This window comes from Thermoascus crustaceus (assembly GCF_041956765.1).
Source record: "Thermoascus crustaceus strain CBS 181.67 unplaced genomic scaffold VTN00scaffold_8, whole genome shotgun sequence".
Classification (NCBI taxonomy): domain Eukaryota; kingdom Fungi; phylum Ascomycota; class Eurotiomycetes; order Eurotiales; family Thermoascaceae; genus Thermoascus; species Thermoascus crustaceus.
In genome coordinates this window covers 739,192-756,670 of record NW_027192534.1, presented here as the reverse complement: position 1 = coordinate 756,670, position 17,479 = coordinate 739,192, and the positions used below count along the sequence as shown (strand labels likewise).

The window sequence follows — 17,479 nt, the reverse complement described above, 5'->3', positions numbered from 1 at the left end:
GCTGGAGCGAGCACTAAGGCTGAAAGAGAGGCAAGCTTGGTAATGGGGGTAAGAGACTTTCTATTGCCATAAGTTTTTCAGAGCCTCGCATACTAACCGCTCCAAATCCTCTACAGACGAACAATAGCAGCATTGTCTCAAAGCGGAGTGTCGAGCTTCTTTACTATCCCAAGCCCCATTTCTTCAGATATTTTGTGAAGAAGCCACAGAGACGTGCGCCTCTAATCAATCGTGGATACTGGCTTCGGATGTATGCTATTGCAGAAACGGTTCGGCGTTTCTTAGAGGAGCCATCGGACAATATGAAATATGTTCTCAATTTTGGATGTGGTTTGTGAGTAGGGATTTATCGTCAAGTATCTGGAAAAGTAGACTAAGTCTGTTGTCGTAGTGATCCCCTCCCTTTTCAGTTCCTCAGCGGCGAACGATCCTTGTGTAAGAATATGAAGTTCATCGATATCGATTATGAAAAACTCATGGTCAATAAGAAGAACATCATAGAGAAAACCAAGGAGATAACAGATGTACTTGAGGATGTTGAGTTCCTGCCAGACGAAAATGCTATCCAGATACGCAGCAAGCATTATATCGGTATTGGTTGCGACCTCAAAAATTTGAAGAAGCTGGAAGAGGCCTTGGAGACGGAAATTGATTCCTCGAACTGCTCCATCCTCTGCGTCGCCGAAGTATCACTAACCTATATGGACGTTAAGTCCGCAGATGCTCTGATCCACTGGGCATCGAAGCTAAGTAGCGGTCAGTTCAAGTTCTTAAATCCTAACCCCATTGCACAGCACAGCTAATATTACAAAGATGTCCAATTTTGTTTACTAGAGCAATTCTTCCCGGACGGTCCAGACCATCCTTTTGCTTCTACTATGATGGCACATTTCGATAAGCTCCAAGCGCCTCTTTATTCAATCCATCACTACCCCTCGTTAAGCGATCAGGAAAAACGCTTCATTGATGCTGGATGGTGTCACGCGCAAGCAAGGAGCTTATGGGACCTCTGGGGTGACAATTCTTTTATACGCAGTTTTCGAAGGATCTCACTTGACACAGTCGAACAATTTGACGAGTGGGAAGAATTCGCACTGTTTGCGTCTCATTATTTTCTTCTATCGGCCTCTACAATTGAGAAAGAGGAACCGAATGGTAGCCTGAGACATCACGGATATTATCCCTCTCATGCGACTATGCGTTGCTCTCTGAGGCTGCTTCCGCGTTGTCCTTCTCGATTTAATGGGCAGCGACGATATGGCGCAGTGATTCCGGACAGTGAAACATCGTTAGGTCATTATGGTGGACTGGGGATGCAATCCCGCCTTCGGTCCACAGATGTTTACACTTCCGATGATATTAAGAAGCCAGTCCGGTGTTTACCACCGCAAACTATTCCCGCACGGATGTGTCATACTGTCACGACCTTGAGAGATGGCGATTGTCTGCTGATTGGCGGCAGGGCCTCACCAGCAACAGTACTGAACGACTGTTGGTTAAGACATGCAGACTCATGGAAGCCAGTCCAAAGCCTCCCGGCCCCTCGATTTAGACATTGTGCCACGCGATTAACTTTTGGTGATACGGACGAGTACGTCCTTCTCTACGGCGGCAAGTCTGATACGGGAGATGTCTTAAGTGGGTGGCTGCTGTGGCACGCTGAAAGCGGATGGCAGACCATCGAGGAAGTGGGCCACAGACCCAGCGCCCGATTCGGGGCATGTATGGAGAATATTGATAATTGTTCTGGAGTTTTATTTGGAGGAATGACCCAGGATGGCATCATTCTGGAAGATTTATGGACATGGAAGGTATCTCGGCGCAACAATGGGTCGTTCTTTGTGGAATTGAACGACCAAACGGAACGACTTCAAGCTGTGACTCTCTTATCCAAATCTATTGCTAGATTTGGTGCCACTGTCAACATGACCTCGTGGGGCCTGGTCATCGCCGGTGGTATATCGCCCAGAGGTGCCGTTCCGTCCAAGTATGAGATCATGCTGCTAGACACTGCGGAGCTTATGAGATGTCTTGCTTGTGGCGCGCCTTTGAGTGAGGCAATACTCTCCGCAGTTGGGTTGGGGATTGAATTCAAAGGGCAACGACCGCTTCTCAGCGGTCACGTTGCCTGCGCCGTCAATCCTTCTCAAGTGCTGATCTTAGGTGGAGGAGCAGTATGTTTCTCGTTCGGAACTTTTTGGAATGAAGGGACTTGGATGCTGCAAGATGCAAACTTAGCATGTGAGAACCGGTGGCTCATGATTCAGGAATCAAAACCTGAGGGGCGCCGAATTGGGGCGCCTCAGATACCGCATCATCAACACTCGGCGGATACAAAAGAGATTAAACCGATTCCACGGACAAGAATCAGCACGTCTTCTGAATTTCAAGAACTTATTGCAAAGGCAACCCCAGTTGTTATTGAGGGATCGGATATCGGCCCGTGTACTGAGCTTTGGTCGAAGGAGTACCTGGTGACTAAGGTTGGCAGTGACCGCAAGGTATGACTTCCAGTTCCAAGCTTGATGATTGAGAATACTGAAAATGGCGTCTAGGTCGTCGTGCACGAGGCACATTCGGAGCACATGAACTTTCAGACCAAAAACTTCTCCTACGTTACGAAGGAATTCGGTACCTTCCTTGACGAAGTATATGCGGGAAGTCGCCAATATCTCCGGTCCATTTCTACCAAACAGCCATCCAAACTTCCTGCAAATTTGGCGGTCGATTTTCCAGGACTGAAAGACGATTTTCATCTGCCAGCTGAGCTGTCCCTGGTAACCGATAATGCCCACAGCTCTCCACTAAGGATATCTGGGCCTGTTTCAATGTGGCTACACTACGACGTGAGTTGATAAACGTATCCAGCTATCAATCTAAAAGAGAGTCCCTACTCACACCGGTCTTTTGTAGGTCATGGCAAACGTCCTCTGCCAAGTTAGCGGAGAAAAGCGGGTGATTTTGTATCCCCCTTCTGATGTGCAGCACCTACAGCTACCTGCCGGCGCTTCGGGTTCTATGATAAACATATTCCAAAGTCATACAGGACCGATTGTCTCAATTCCACACACGTCCCCACATGAAACGGTATTAAAGCCGGGTGACATATTATTTATCCCCCCACTATGGTTACACGCCACATCTCAAGTCGGTGAAGTGAGCATTGCAGTCAATGTCTTCTTCCGGAATCTGGCGAAGGGGTATGCTCCAGGCAGAGATGTGTACGGCAACCGTGATCTACAGGCGTATGAGAAAGGAAGGAACGACCTGGACAAGATCGTCCGCTCCTTTGATGGGCTCCCTCCTGACATGGCCAGATTCTATCTCCTGAGACTTGCCGACGAACTAAAGGAAAAGGCATGGATGTGATTAGCAATGCGCCTCGTTTGAGTTGCTTATTCAGTTTTTGGGCATCGACCTATTGTCTAGGAGGTTGGTACTATTATCTTCCAACTTTGCTGCAGTTTAAGCTATCTCTAATTGGTGGACTGGCGCTTGAAATTTGAACGTGTTGGCCTGAACATCCAAACAGGAAATATGCATCACTTCGGCGTTGGGGATATTTTCCTGAGCCACAGATATCTGCTGGAGCGACTTTTTGAGTTCTGTCTGTCATTGGATGGATGCCAGGAGCAGCCGCTGTGCTGTTCCAAACAAAGGGTCTCTGACGTCCGAAGTGGAGCAATGACATAACCATCTGAACTGGACCATGAAGGGCTTTTCTCGCGACATCGGCCCAAATCTCACTGTGAGACACTGTAAGTACGGTACATAAGCCGCAGGCTCGGCACCATGTCGAGCTGGTGCAGTCCTAATATAGTAATTGATCCGAAGTCCTGGAATTGAAGGCTCGGGCAGATCGTGCTAGCGGAATCGGAAATGAACTAGAGATCTGGCCAGAGGAAGCATCGAGAGCGTCTGTCGTAGACCAAGGAGAGTGAGGGAAATGCTGCGGCCATGCGACATGTTTCGTCTAGTTGCCTTGCAAAGACCATAAGGGGTCCCGACAGCCGGAAGATGACTTTCAACCTTGGACAGGCGGGGTGGTTATGACTCGCGAAAGAAACGTTCTGGAGGGTGGAGAGATGCTCCGGGGTTCCCAAGACAGCCTTCGACATGGAGGCGATGGCCTGACCCGCAGCCTGCATGAACAAGAGAAGTATGCTGGTCTGGGACATATGAGATAGGGCACTCAATCCGTGATCGATACGCGACCAAGTCATCGCCTCCGCGCGACAGAAACAGTGTCACGGCATTATTCTTGAATGGCCAGGGAGTCTTACAGGCACATGGTGCCGCGGTTTCTCAGGACCTCTGCCCTCTCAGGAAGCCACGGGTTCTTGTTTAAAGTTGATACTCCCACACATCGACCATCTACGACTTGATCGAAGTGCTTGATGCGGATGGCAAGAAGGTGTCATAACATGGAGGGTGAACAGACAAAACGACCGGGAACACAGCTGCAGGACGGTTGGGCATGCGGTCCGAGCTGCCTTTTTAACGGACCCCTGTCTTACGGTGCTTGGAAGTGGTCGCGATGCTTCTGCTCTCGAGGGTTCCGAGATACGACTATTGGGGGAAGCGGAGCGTTGGGCGCGTTAGCGCTGGCCAGGGTCCCAGGCGTGGAGCACGACGGGCCCGCAGCCTTATTGGGTGACGGCGCGGGGTTGTCGGACCGACGACGCTGGTTCGCCGCAGCCGGCGCCTGAGTGTGGCCTGGGCCCACAGCGCTGTCGGTGGCCCGCCTCAGATCGCCGCGCGCAGCTCCAACGCCTGCCCTCCCTGGCCCTCTTGGTGGGGTCGTCGATTGCAGCACCGCTGATGCCATGTACGCTGTAGCACGCGCGGGCGAACACAGAAAACCCTCCCCTCCTCTCCCCCCCCTTGCACTCTAAACACTATGTCTGTATCCATGCATCATCCTTTCTCCCATATCTTTTCCCAGTTTCTCTGTTGACCTCCCTTCATTTCCTACCGTCTGTTCCCCACCGTGACGGAGTAGCGGGGCGTGTCTATCCCAGACTTAACTGTATCCACCGCTTATCTACCTGGGCTGCACGAGTCCTGTCTCGCCAATCCCCTTACTGATCTTGATATCTTTCGGGCCCAGGAGTGTCCTCCAATTGCTTCTATTGAGCCTAGTAAGTTTGTCTCATTTACATGTTATCAGTCTGCTGGTCCTTTAATCTCCCCACTCCGTTGTTTAGATATCCCGTTGTCTATGGTTACTGCCAGGCCTGTTACTAACGGATGAATTCCCAGGGAGGGCACCATTCCACCTTAGCCCGGAGACGCGTTTGAATTGCGCTCCGCTATCGCATTGATCGCAGATATAACTTGTATTTGCACCAGGACAGTCTGTTATGCGACTCTCGCAGAGGATGTGATTGCTTTCTCTCCCGCATTCAAGGGGCCCCTTCGAAACGGATGCCAGGACTGTGAACATCATCCATCATAATTTGAAAACATAACAAACCACGGAGACAATTGTCATGGCGACCGTCGTTGTACAGCAGCAGTCACTTCGACACTCCTCTACTCCGCCTCCTCCCACGCCGGCCTTGAACCTCAATAGCCGCCCGCGGACCCCGACTCCGATTCCAAACAAACATCTCCCTATCTGTCCAACCGGTCCTGCTCCCAACTCGAATGGACGCGTCACTCCACCAGTGTCCCCTCGTGCCAAATCTGGAAGCAGTGTCCAGACCTCATCGCTACTATATCCGCCAGATAACTTCCGCAGACTCTGTAATTTCCCGCCGATATACTCGATAGATATCAGCACACTCTCTGCGGCGCTGGATTACCTGGCCAGACAGCCCTTGCCAGAGCCAAAGCACGTCTTTCCCTGGCTGCATGGTCTCCATCCTGAGAACCAGATCCAACTGGCCTTTTTTGTTAACCGGAAAAGATCCCTTCGACGGCCACCAAAATGTCTGAGGGGTTTGACAATAGTGAAAGCGGGAGGGAACTTGACGACGTCAAGGCTCAAGGGTGCAGTTTCACCGGAGGAGGTGCTTGCGCCGTCAGGTACCGAGTTTCCTCTGGCGGATCCTCCAGAGGGGTTCTCTGTCCGCAACTTTCAAATCCAGACGGCGAAGCTAGCCTCGCTATCGGATATTGTTGTCTACGGCGAAGATGGAGTTGAAGAGATGGAGTTAGTCGCTCTTGCTGAAAGATTTGCGATCGCGCAGCAGGATTGGAGGATGAAATATGACCCCGGACAGGAAACGCTGCTTTTTAATACATTTATTCTTTCAAGTGAGTTTCCTTCCAATATGGATCGTTGTACAACTGAATTGCTACCAGAATTCACCTGACACGTAACAGGTACATTCCGAGAGATAGAAGAAAGGCATCCAGATCTGGTAGCCATAGACTCTAGAGGACAGATGACCGGTCAGGTTATGGATTTTTGTAAGTCTGACAGTATGTTGCCAAATAATGGGTTCTAACATCTCTAGTTCAATGGGAGCGATTTGAGATGTGCAGCATGTCAAAAGCTTCGGAGATATCGAAAAACGTCTGGCAAGGTCCGACTCCGGAGCTCGCATTGATGCTGCGGGATACCAAAGATGAGGAGTTCGACCTATTGATTGAAGCCAGCGACGTTGCCAGCGTCCCCGGGCCGCGGTTGCTGGAGAAGTTAGATAAGCAGCTCGAGGATGGTCCCCAGCGAATGGAATTCCCATCGTCGGGAAGTATCATACCACCCACTGGTGAGAACAGAGATGTGGACGACCTAGTCAACACGGTTCGATGGATGTATTATCTTGCCAATCCCGAAGAACCGGAACAAGAAGAGGATGCAGATGGTGATATACCAATGATTTCTCTGGTCAAGAAACCACGCAAGATTCTCATCCACTGTGGAGACGGTTATACTGAAAGCTCGCTCTTAGCGATAGCGTATTTCGTCTTCGCTGAGGGCGTTCCGGTCCATGAAGCATGGCTCAGGCTTCACTGTGAAAAGAAGCGCAACTTTTTCGCCTACCCGTCAGATGTGGCCTTTTTGACCAGCATCCAGCGACGATTGTTGCAGGAAAGTCCTGCAGCTCAGGGGCTGAACCTTTCTCGCCTACCAGACCCGGCCTGGCTTGGCAAGATGGACGGTTCACTGCCGAGTCGCATTCTGCCATACATGTACCTTGGCAATTTAACACATGCTAATAATCCGGAGCTGCTTTGGGCACTCGGGATCAGGCGAATCCTAAGCATTGGTGAACCGGTCAGCTGGACCGACGCAGAATTGCGCGTGTGGGGAGAGGAGAACCTGATGTTTATTGATCAGGTTCAGGATAATGGCATAGATCCTTTGACTCAGGAATTCGACAAATGTCTGGAATTTATTCGTGAGTTCTCCTCTCAACATTGTTCTTGAACAAATATTAATTGTCAAATTTTACTGCTTAGGGAAAGGGAAGGTAGATAATACGGCAACTTTGGTCCACTGTCGTGTAGGCGTCTCGAGATCGGCTACCATCTGTATCGCCGAGGTTATGGCATCCTTAGGCCTTTCATTTCCAAGAGCATAGTAAGCTTTATGTTTCATTAGTCTCAAGTGTTCATGACGCTGATTTGTGATAAAAAGCTGCTTTGTTCGGGCAAGACGGCTCAATGTGATCATCCAGCCACATCTTCGCTTTGTGTAAGTATCACCCTGTCGTACCTATTTTTCTTCACAGAAATTTCCAACTAAGTAAACTCTAGTTATGAACTTCTGAAATGGGAGGAAATGCAGCTGCAGAAGCGCAATAAACCCTTGAAACGGGAGCTTGAGTGGGCGACCGTCGCGCGTGAAATCGCACTGATGAACAAGCCATACTCAAGACAATGAACCTTGGCGGTTCAGCAAAGTCAAAAAGCATAATGATCCTTCGGGGGATATTATTACTCTTATTCTCAACGCACCCCATGTACCTGCCTTGTTGGCTTCTTCTGTTACTACTCTTGAAATCCTGACAACGGATACGAATGTCGAATGAAACGAAACGAGGGAATTAACGAATTGATCGGGTCGATGGATTTTGGGCGTCACGGAGTCTCCGGTCTTGTTTACGATGTTGAACTTTTCGTATCTTTCAAACCCCCCCCCCCCCCCCCCACCCCTTTTTTCTTTTTTATTCCTTTTGCCCGATTCTCTATACATTTTTAGTTCCTCCTTCTTTTCTCCTGCTATCAATGTTACTTTAGGATCACCCAGTCCAGGGGATTGATTCTATTGTTCATTATCCCCCTTCTGTTATTATTACCATGCGGACAAGTCAGTTGCTGTTACACTTCGGTTTTCGTTACAATTAACTTTCTACTCTGATATAAGTACCTATGCCTAATCTGGTGCTATGTGATTAGCCGTATATATGATTGTGGATAGTTGGTTACTGCGCTGCTTCTCGGCCTCCGCTTCCACTAGCTCTCCGATATAGATTTGATTAGATCGCGTATCGCGTGGTCTTTTGGCACTGGTATAGATTATTATACGTGTGAACGGTTTTGTCTGAACACATCCAGTCCCTTTCACTCTGTGAATTCAACGCCGCTCAGTGACGGGTACGAAACTAAAGAGAAAAGGTCCGGATAGTAATCGATGGATGCCGTCACATAAAAGTTCCTAGACGCCCCTGGATGTCGGACCACGTTTGAGTTCATCAGCACCGCTCAAAGACCCGATACAGACCCTTCAAATCGGCCACTTCCACCACGCCGCGCAGGAGGCTGGTCGTGGCGACTAGCCTGGACCGCAGGGCCGGGAATATGACGTGCTCCAGCATCCGGGTCAGTTGGGCGCGGCGGGCGGTGATGGATTCGTCTTCCCCTTGCTCTCCGTCCCTGTCTTTGTCTTCTGCTTCTGCTTCTGCTTCTGCGTTTGCTGGTTGTGAAGCTGTCTTTGCAGCTTGACGAGGAGGTGGCAATTGCTCAGGCGTGTAGAACGCAGCCAATTCCCTCAGGAACGTGCGGAAGCATGCCTCCTCGCTGGTCCAGTTCACGTAGGGCCCCAGTCGGAGCAGGAACCGGGGCAGTTTTGCCAACGAGGGGACGTAGCCCTTCAGCAGGAGCGGGATCGAGAGGAGATCCCCTTCCTCGGTGATCTCTAGGGAGAAGTACTCGTTGAGCATTTCGCGTCGGTCAATGAGTGTCTTTGCGACTACGTCGGGCGCGTTGGTGAAGATGTCCTCGCTCTCTTTTTCTTGTTCGTTTCCCTTACCCGGCGGGTCCTTTTGTCGTGCTCGCGAGGAAGCCTCGTGTTCTTCCCGTTCCACCTCCGCCGCGATCCTGAGCAGATCCACGAGTTTGGGGGCCGGATCGAGCCTGACGACGCCGAAGTTCCCAAAATCGGTCAGCCCGACCTGGTAGAAGTACTCGTTGCAGACCATCCCGTAGTCGACGAGGAACAGCTTCACGCCGGACTGGATGGCCGCGATCCGGCGCCGCTCGTCCACCAGCCCGACGTAGGTGTGCGAGGCGAACATCTCTGTCAGGCCGTTGTGCATGGATGCGCGGACGGCGGCTCGGAGATTCTTGACGGATGTGAGGCCGATGCGGAGAGGTTCGCGGTCTGTTGTTTCGTAGTGAAGTCCGTCGTTTATATTATTGGCAGTGGTGTCTTCTGCATTTGTGGTTTGGGAGAGAAGAGGGTGCGGCGCCGCGGATGGTAGCATCGAGGTGATCTTGCGCACCTTCGAGTCCGTCCGGACGAGGTTGTGCTCGTATGGTTTCTTCGTCGCTGCTGGTGTTCGAGGAGTAGGTTTTCCTGCCCCTGCCTGGGTGCTGGACGGTGCTACATCTTTAGAAGAAATAGATTCGGGGACTGAGGCACCGGGTAGAATGCTCTGGGTCATGAAAGTCCGGCTGGAGTCCACCTGCGCGAGTTTCGATCGGATCTCGCTGCAGATGCTCTCGATGATCTCATCCTCGTTGAGGAAGTTGACTTCTCGCTTCGTCGGGTGGACGTTGACGTCCACGCGCTGCGGTTCGATTTCAAGGTTGATGTAGACGAAGGGATGACCTCCCTTTGGGAGAAAGGTGGAGTATGTCTGCTCCACTGCCCTTTTGACCGCGGAGGATTCGACAGAGCGGTGATTGATGAAGAGTAGGATGACTGTCCGCTTGACGTGGTAGTTAGCGTTGGTGACTAGGCCTGAGGCTCGGAAGCCCAGTTTCTTATCGTCGATTTTGAATTCGACCAGCTCGTTGGCCACAGCGCTGCCGTGGATCTGGCGGATCCGGTCGACGGTGTTTGAGTTGGCGGCTGTTGATATGCTGACGCCTGCGTCGCCATGCTTCTTGCATGAGAAGGCCACCCCCGAGCAATGCACGGCGTAGCGGCCTACGACGTCGAGGATCTTAGCGTACTCTTCACTCGCGGATCGAAAAGCTCTGCGTCTTGTAGGGACATTGTAGAATAGGTCCTCTACCTGTTTTTAGTCAGTTTATTTGTAGAACTTCGCGGTATCAATCAGTGGCACACATACGGTAATCTGGGTTCCTCCACGGCCAGCGGTTGCCTTTGGTTCTGCACTCTGGCCTGGCTTCGGCGGGACAAGCTTCCCATCACTGTAGTGTGCCCTCCAAGCACAGCTTGAATTGGCGGTCTTCGTGGTGACAGTAAGATGAGCGATGTGGCTGATGCTTGCTAGCGCTTCGCCACGGAACCCATAGGTGCCAATCGTCGAGAGATCCTCAAATGCCTTCAGCTTTGACGTTGTGAATCTCTCACAGAGTACAGGCAGATCGTCTCGCTGTGTTTAACAGTCAGCTCCTAGCCATCATCAAATGTCTCTTGTGGCGACTGACATCTATGCCGTGCCCGTTGTCGGTGATCTGGAGTAGCTTGAGGCCACCATCCTTGACCAGAATCTCGATAGAAGTGGAGCCAGCATCAACAGCGTTCTCTATCAACTCTTTCAGTGCATGCATGGGAGCAACGATGATCTCCCCTGCAGCAATCTTGTTTACGACATCTGGGTCGAGAGCCTGTTTGCTTTACTTAGTACTTGAAAATTTCTCCTCCTCCTAAGACGTGTATGTACTAACTCTGATCCTTCTGGGCGCCTCTGTGGGCAGGCCAGCATCAGCAGCTGTCCGCTTAACACCGCGAGTCTCTGTGCTATCAACCTCCATTTCGTTCTCCATGGTCCCGACTTAGGAGGTGGCCTTTTGGGCTACGTGTCGAGATCGCGAGGACGGTTAAGCACAAGGATATAACATGCTGCTTGTGGTTGGATCTGCCATAAGTATCCAATCGAGCAAGAAGATTGATTGATTGATTGATTGCTGAACTTCCGATGGAGTCTATATAGAAAAGCGTTGATACCAGACTGTCACGCGTCGCGGGAGGCGCTAGCGCAGGCGGGCATGCCGCCGCAACGGCCGCTGCCGATCGTCTTTAGCGGCGCCAATCGAAGCCGGCGAATCTGCGATCAGATTTCGCAGCTCCCCGCAAGCAGCGCTCAAGCCTCGAGCTCACTAAGCGCGACTCGCGAAGTCTTGGAAGCTCATATTACAACCCAACTCAAATGCAAACCCTCATCTCTCAAGCTCCAAGGGGGCATCTTTTCATATGCACACGCAATGCGTCTCTCCAAGAGGGCCTTCGTGCCTGACGAAGAGCTCGGGAAGAAAGATGACGATCATCGGCCTGGCAGCGGACGAGGAAAACCACCATCCCTTCCGGCATGGAAAGTTCCTCGACGGCGACGTCTGCTACTAGCCATTGTCGGCTTCTATCTACTGTACCTTTTCTTCAAAAACATGCCAACAGATCTACAACCCGCCGTGGAGCGATACGATCCGAGAATAGGGCAACTACGACAGAAGGGCGGGCCTCTTCGAATTCCCACTGATCAGTCGTTCGCAGCCCCTCCAGATGGAGCCCCTCCAAAAGACGAGGATGCGGCAAGCGAGGCAGAAAAGTACTATTATAATGGGCGCATTAAGTTCTATGCGCTTGCCAAGTCGTTGTATCGCGCCTCAATAGCGCCCGCCGATCGACACGATCTCAGTGCAAAGCGCGCAGTGCTTTTTGCCGGAGCAAATTTGAAGAGTGTCGCAGACCTCATACCGCTTGCCTGTGAGATGTCCCGCCAGAAGACGAATGATGTTCATTTCGCCATCATGGGAAGGGACGATGTATCGATCGGGGGTATACAGCAGGTTAACGGTATCAGCAATGATGACTGTCCGATCCAGTGGCACGGTGCGTTCATAGCTCATCCTCTAGCGTACCTGGACTCATGCTAATATTCTCATCCTACAGATGGCCGTCCAGACTATGCTAAGTGGTCAACTGATTCCCGCATGAAAAGGGCCGTCAGATCAAGCTTGGGGTATATTAGAAGTCAACTGCATCCGCATGTTCTCATAACCCATGGCGAATCACGGGAGGACCCTTTCTTCTGGAAAGGGATAAAAGGGAAGACAGAAGAGACCCGGCTTCCTCATATCGTCCTTTCCAGTAAGGCCGGAGATCTCATGTGGCTGTCGAAATTAGATGGCAGTTCACTGAGGGGTACGAAGACCCTGGAGCCCACCTATGTTATTCTTACAGTTGTTCGTTTTTTACTGACAAGGTGCAAGCTTGGAATGAACTCAACATTGAGATGCTTGTTCATGCGCCTTCCGAGTCTTCTGGGTCACTGATACGCTTGATCAAGTCTCTCGAAACGGCAGACTATCTTGGATCTGTGCCCAGTTTGACCATTGACCTGCCTCCTCACATAGATCCTCAACTTCTCCGATTCCTGGAGAACATGAATTGGCCGCCTGGCTCCTCAGGTAAGGTAACGCTCCGTCGTCGTATCCAGCCTCGTGATATGACTTCGGAGGAATCATCCGTCCGGACCGTTGAGGACTTTTATCCCAGGAACCCAAATACGTCACACGTCCTCATGCTATCCCCGCAGACGGAGCTCTCTCCATCATTTTTCCATTACTTGAAGTATATTGTCCTGAAATATAAGTATTCGACGCACTCTGCGAATACGTCATCTCGGTTGCTCGGCATCTCTCTTGAGCTCCCATCATCGAAGCCTACTGACAGCGAACCTTTTACACCCCCACCGGTTCCTCCTCCTTCTGATCACCCTGGCCAACGAAACGGGGATGATGGACCACCTCTTTTCCTCTGGCAAGTGCCGAATAGCAACGCAGCCTTATACTTCGGTGATAAATGGATTGAGTTCCATTCTTTCCTTTCCAATCGTCTTGCTTCACGGGAAATTTCTCAAGAAATTTCCCCAAAGAAGAAACTCATTTCAAAGAAGTACCCAGCCTTTATGGAGTATCTGCTTGAGCTTATTCGCGCCAGAGGCTATTACATGCTCTATCCATCTTTCCCGGCCCGATCTGACTTATCCCTGGCAACGGTTCATAACGAGCTATACCATCCTCCGAAGGAATTCGCAAGCGAAAGTACAGAGCCACTGGAGCCGGATGCCAGCATTGTTGGCGACTCGTCAGAACCCTTGGAAGCCGACTCAGACATAGAACTTGGATCAATCGAAAGGCCAGTATCACACACATCGACTGTGACAGCTCTCCTTCGACAATTTCCGGGCCATCTCCCTGATCTTGATTCTCTGCACATTCTATCGTATAAAGGTGAGCAGACATCTAGCCAGGCCGTTAGACAGGAAGCCGAAGAGTATGCGAAGGATTTCAAAACACGTTTCGGTGGTTGCCGCGGATCAAGCGCGAGCGGCGAGATGAGCCTATGGAAAGCAGATGACTTGTTCTGCCTGGACAACTGATGTCACCAAAGGGAGTGTCGATAGTCCGGAAAAGATCGCTGTACTGTACTGTACCTATTTACAGATAGGCGTTTCGGGAGTGGCTGTCTACTGTCTGGCATGTTAGCTTATTCTAGGGTTTCCATATTATTTCTGGATGGAAAACAGTCGAATGTCCGATTGCTTGTCCTTTAGTTCTTATGTATTGCGTAGATGTTTGCCCAGGCTACTCTGAGGTCAATAGCTGTGGATATTATATCCGTATCGGACGGGAGTTTAAGAACCCCACTGTTGCAAGACCTATGCTTTTCGCTCGCTACAGTAGTGATGTATCGACCCCTCGACATGCTGCCATACAGAGATTTTTCAACTCGCACCGCAAGATGAGTTGCCGTGACCAAGCTGAATAACAACGGGTCCTGGCGTTGCGGAGTTCACGGTTGGGCTGAACTTACACCAACTTACGTAAGCCGACGTAGAGCTCCACTGAACGCCTGCGACACCTTGGACAGCAGCGAAAGCTCCAGACGCCTCACATCCCCAGCTTGTACTCCATATCACGCATCACCCCTTCTGCAGTCTCGGTTTCTAAGTCCGTTACTTTGTACCCGGCGGACCGTGCTGCGAGAGTTTCTGTCGTCACAGCTTCCTGATCATCTAGTGGCCTACTCGCCAGACACCCGTCAGAAATGGCGAAAGAGGGCGAGCGGTCAGGTGCCGCCGACAAGGGCAAGGGCAAGGTTAACGATGTTCGAGAACTGAATGGAGATAAGAAGGGCGTGAAGGAAGAGAAGCCCACGGCAAATGGGAAGAAGGAGGAAGAACGCAAGGAAGGTAGGCATAGACCTTGAACAAGCAAACGTGCTTGCTTGCCGGTTCATGCTTCGATCGCCGCGCTGACAGAACACCCGTTATAGAAGAGCTTAGTGAGGAAGATCAGCAGCTCAAGAGTGAGCTTGAGATGCTGGTCGAGAGGTTGAAAGTATGCTATCCACCTGTTGAAGTACCTGATGACGTTAATCCTCATGTATTCCTAGGAACCCGATACCTCTCTCTATCGGCCCGCTTTAGACGCAATAAAGACATTTATCAAGACCTCTACCTCTTCGATGACCGCAGTACCGAAGCCCCTCAAGTTCCTCAGACCGCACTACGATGAACTTACAGCGCTGTACGACAAGTGGCCCGCTGGTCCTGACAAGGTATGGTCGATGCATATAACGATCATCTGTTAATATAGGCTGAATTGGTTGTATAGGATTCGCTGGCCGATATGCTTTCGGTGCTGGGGATGACATATGGTGATGAGGAGAAACTCGAAACCCTCAAGTACCGTCTCCTTACCACGTCCGAAGACCTCGGGTCCTGGGGCCACGAATACATAAGACATCTGGCGCTGGAGATCGGGCAAGAGTACCAGAACAGATTGACGGAGGAGAAAGACGTCCAGGATCTGGTCAATCTCTCGCTTTCGCTCGTCCCTTACTTCCTGAGTCACAACGCTGAGGCCGATGCCGTCGATCTTCTGAGCGAACTGGAGATGATTGAGGAAATCCCACGGTTCTTGGATGAGAACACTTATTCGAGAGTCTGCTTATATATGGTTAGCATGGTCAACCTCCTCACATACCCAGAGGACCAGCAATTTCTCCGAACAGCTCACAACATCTACGTTCGCTACAGCAAACTTACCCAAGCCATTGTTATTGCTATCCGCTTGAACGATATCGATCTTATCAAGAGCGATTTCAATGCGACTACGGATAAGGCCCTTAAGAAACAAATGGCCTTTCTCGTCGCGCGTCAACAGATCTGGCTTGATCTACCATCGGAAGATGAAGAAGATCAGGAACTGGCAGATTGCCTCAACAATACTCAAGTTCCTATCCACTTCAAGACTCTGGCCAAGGAGCTGAACATACTTGACCCTAAGATGCCGGAAGATATTTACAAGACCCACCTAGAGAGTAGGGGAGCAGGGTTGACAAACGTCGACTCTGCAAGGCATAATCTGGCCAGCGCTTTTGTCAACGCCTTTGCCAACGCCGGCTTTGGAAATGACAAGATGATGCTGGTCGAAGGCGACAAAGGCCCATGGGTCTGGAAGACTAAAGATGATGGCATGATGTCGACCGCCGCATCAATGGGAATGCTGCTGCACAGGGATGTTGAAGAAGGTCTAGATAAGATCGACAAGTTTACATATGCCCAGGAGGACCAAATCAAAGCCGGAGCTCTGCTTGCTATTGGTATTCTTAACTCTGGTGTCAGAATAGATTCTGACCCGGCCTTGGCTCTTCTGAGCGATCCGGACAACCTTGAGAGCAAGAGTGTTCCAATGAGGGTAGCCTCCATCATGGGCCTGGGCTTGTCATATGCTGGATCCAACAAAGAGGAACTGCTGGATATCCTTCTTCCAATTGTGGAAGATGTTTCTCTGGATATGCAGCTGTCGGCAATGGCTGCTGTTTCGTTGGGTCTTATCTTCGTTGGCTCATCGAATCACCAGGTCAGCGAAGCCATTGCCACTACACTCATGGATGAGGAAAGGCAAAAGCATCTCAAGGACAAGTGGACCCGTTTCATGGCCCTTGGCCTGGCACTCTTGTACTTCGGTAAACAAGAAGAAGTCGACGTCATCTTGGATATCCTCAAGGCTGTCGATCATCCCATGGCCAAGCCAAGCTCGGTTCTCGCCTCCGTGTGTGCCTGGGCTGGAACTGGTACAGTTTTGAAGATCCAAGAGCTCCTTCATATCTGCAATGAGTACATTGAAGAGAAGGAAGAGAAGAAGGGTGATGAGCTTGTGCAGTCCTACGCTGTTCTTGGCCTGTCACTTATTGCCATGGGAGAGGATATTGGCCAGGATATGATCCTGCGGCAGTTCGGCCACCTGATGCATTATGGCGCTAGTAACATCCGGAAAGCAGTTCCTCTTGCAATGGGTCTTGTCAGCCCCAGCAACCCTCGGATGAACGTTTATGACACTCTTTCTCGATACAGTCACGACAATGATAACGACGTTGCCATCAATGCAATCTTTGCCATGGGCCTCCTCGGTGCCGGAACGAACAACGCTCGTTTGGCGCAGCTTTTGAGACAACTGGCGAGCTACTACCATCGTGACCAGAACACCCTGTTCATGGTCCGGATTGCTCAGGGCCTTCTCCACATGGGCAAAGGTACCCTTACGATCAACCCATTCCATACCGACCGTCAAGTGCTCTCTCGGGTGGCAGCCGCAGGTCTTCTCACCGTTCTGGTTGCCATGATCGATGCCAAACAGTTCATTCTTGCTGAGCACCACTATCTTCTCTACTTCCTTATCACCGCCATGTACCCACGATTCCTAGTCACCCTTGACGAGAACCTGCAGCCTCTGACTGTCAATGTCCGAGTCGGTCAGGCGCTGGATGTGGTTGGTCAAGCTGGTCGGCCGAAGACAATTACTGGATGGCAGACGCAAAGCACTCCAGTGCTTCTGGCCTACGGTGAGAGGGCTGAATTAGAGGATGAGGAGTACATTCCTTTGAGCAGCACTCTGGAAGGCTTGGTCATCCTGCGCAAGGTAAGTCATCTTTCTTCCTGCACGTGTCAATGCAGTATGCCTAATTCAATGCTTCTATGTAGAACCCGGAGTGGGTGAGTTCATCATAAGCCATGAGATGCGACGCGAGTTTTCTTGGACGGTTTGACGGGCAGTTAACGAAGATGAGGACGTATGGTTCTCGGATACGGATGGGTCTATTATA

The 17,479-nt window shown here is 50.9% G+C and overlaps 6 protein-coding genes across 6 annotated transcripts; 5 read left to right on the top strand and 1 right to left on the bottom strand.

Moving 5' to 3' along the window:
• Positions 1-42: 42 nt before the first annotated feature.
• VTN00DRAFT_9844 (uncharacterized protein) lies at positions 43-3,369 on the top strand (the record flags this gene model as incomplete). The annotated part of the gene is made up of 6 exons (XM_069436844.1): positions 43-48; positions 117-334; positions 392-756; positions 1,525-2,501; positions 2,556-2,846; positions 2,914-3,369. The coding sequence occupies 6 exons, from the start codon at positions 43-45 to the stop codon at positions 3,367-3,369; spliced, it is 2,313 nt and encodes a 770-aa protein (XP_069284443.1).
• Positions 3,370-3,709: 340 nt separating this feature from the next.
• VTN00DRAFT_9843 (uncharacterized protein) lies at positions 3,710-5,324 on the top strand (the record flags this gene model as incomplete). Its single annotated transcript, XM_069436843.1, has 4 exons — positions 3,710-3,758; positions 4,613-4,828; positions 5,022-5,141; positions 5,263-5,324. 4 exons carry the CDS (start codon positions 3,710-3,712, stop codon positions 5,322-5,324), a joined length of 447 nt encoding a protein of 148 aa, XP_069284442.1.
• Positions 5,325-5,492: 168 nt separating this feature from the next.
• Positions 5,493-7,837, top strand: VTN00DRAFT_9842 (uncharacterized protein; the record flags this gene model as incomplete). The annotated part of the gene is made up of 6 exons (XM_069436842.1): positions 5,493-6,261; positions 6,331-6,417; positions 6,465-7,352; positions 7,414-7,534; positions 7,592-7,648; positions 7,711-7,837. The coding sequence occupies 6 exons, from the start codon at positions 5,493-5,495 to the stop codon at positions 7,835-7,837; spliced, it is 2,049 nt and encodes a 682-aa protein (XP_069284441.1).
• An 811-nt stretch (positions 7,838-8,648) lies between these two features.
• VTN00DRAFT_9841 (uncharacterized protein) lies at positions 8,649-11,133 on the bottom strand (the record flags this gene model as incomplete). Its single annotated transcript, XM_069436841.1, has 4 exons — positions 8,649-10,415; positions 10,473-10,739; positions 10,795-10,974; positions 11,035-11,133. The coding sequence occupies 4 exons, from the start codon at positions 11,131-11,133 to the stop codon at positions 8,649-8,651; spliced, it is 2,313 nt and encodes a 770-aa protein (XP_069284440.1).
• Positions 11,134-11,355: 222 nt separating this feature from the next.
• On the top strand, positions 11,356-13,748 carry VTN00DRAFT_9840 (uncharacterized protein; the record flags this gene model as incomplete). The annotated part of the gene is made up of 3 exons (XM_069436840.1): positions 11,356-12,196; positions 12,257-12,508; positions 12,577-13,748. The coding sequence occupies 3 exons, from the start codon at positions 11,356-11,358 to the stop codon at positions 13,746-13,748; spliced, it is 2,265 nt and encodes a 754-aa protein (XP_069284439.1).
• A 668-nt stretch (positions 13,749-14,416) lies between these two features.
• Positions 14,417-17,384, top strand: VTN00DRAFT_9839 (uncharacterized protein; the record flags this gene model as incomplete). Its single annotated transcript, XM_069436838.1, has 5 exons — positions 14,417-14,561; positions 14,645-14,709; positions 14,765-14,929; positions 14,986-17,295; positions 17,358-17,384. The coding sequence occupies 5 exons, from the start codon at positions 14,417-14,419 to the stop codon at positions 17,382-17,384; spliced, it is 2,712 nt and encodes a 903-aa protein (XP_069284438.1).
• Positions 17,385-17,479: the final 95 nt, after the last annotated feature.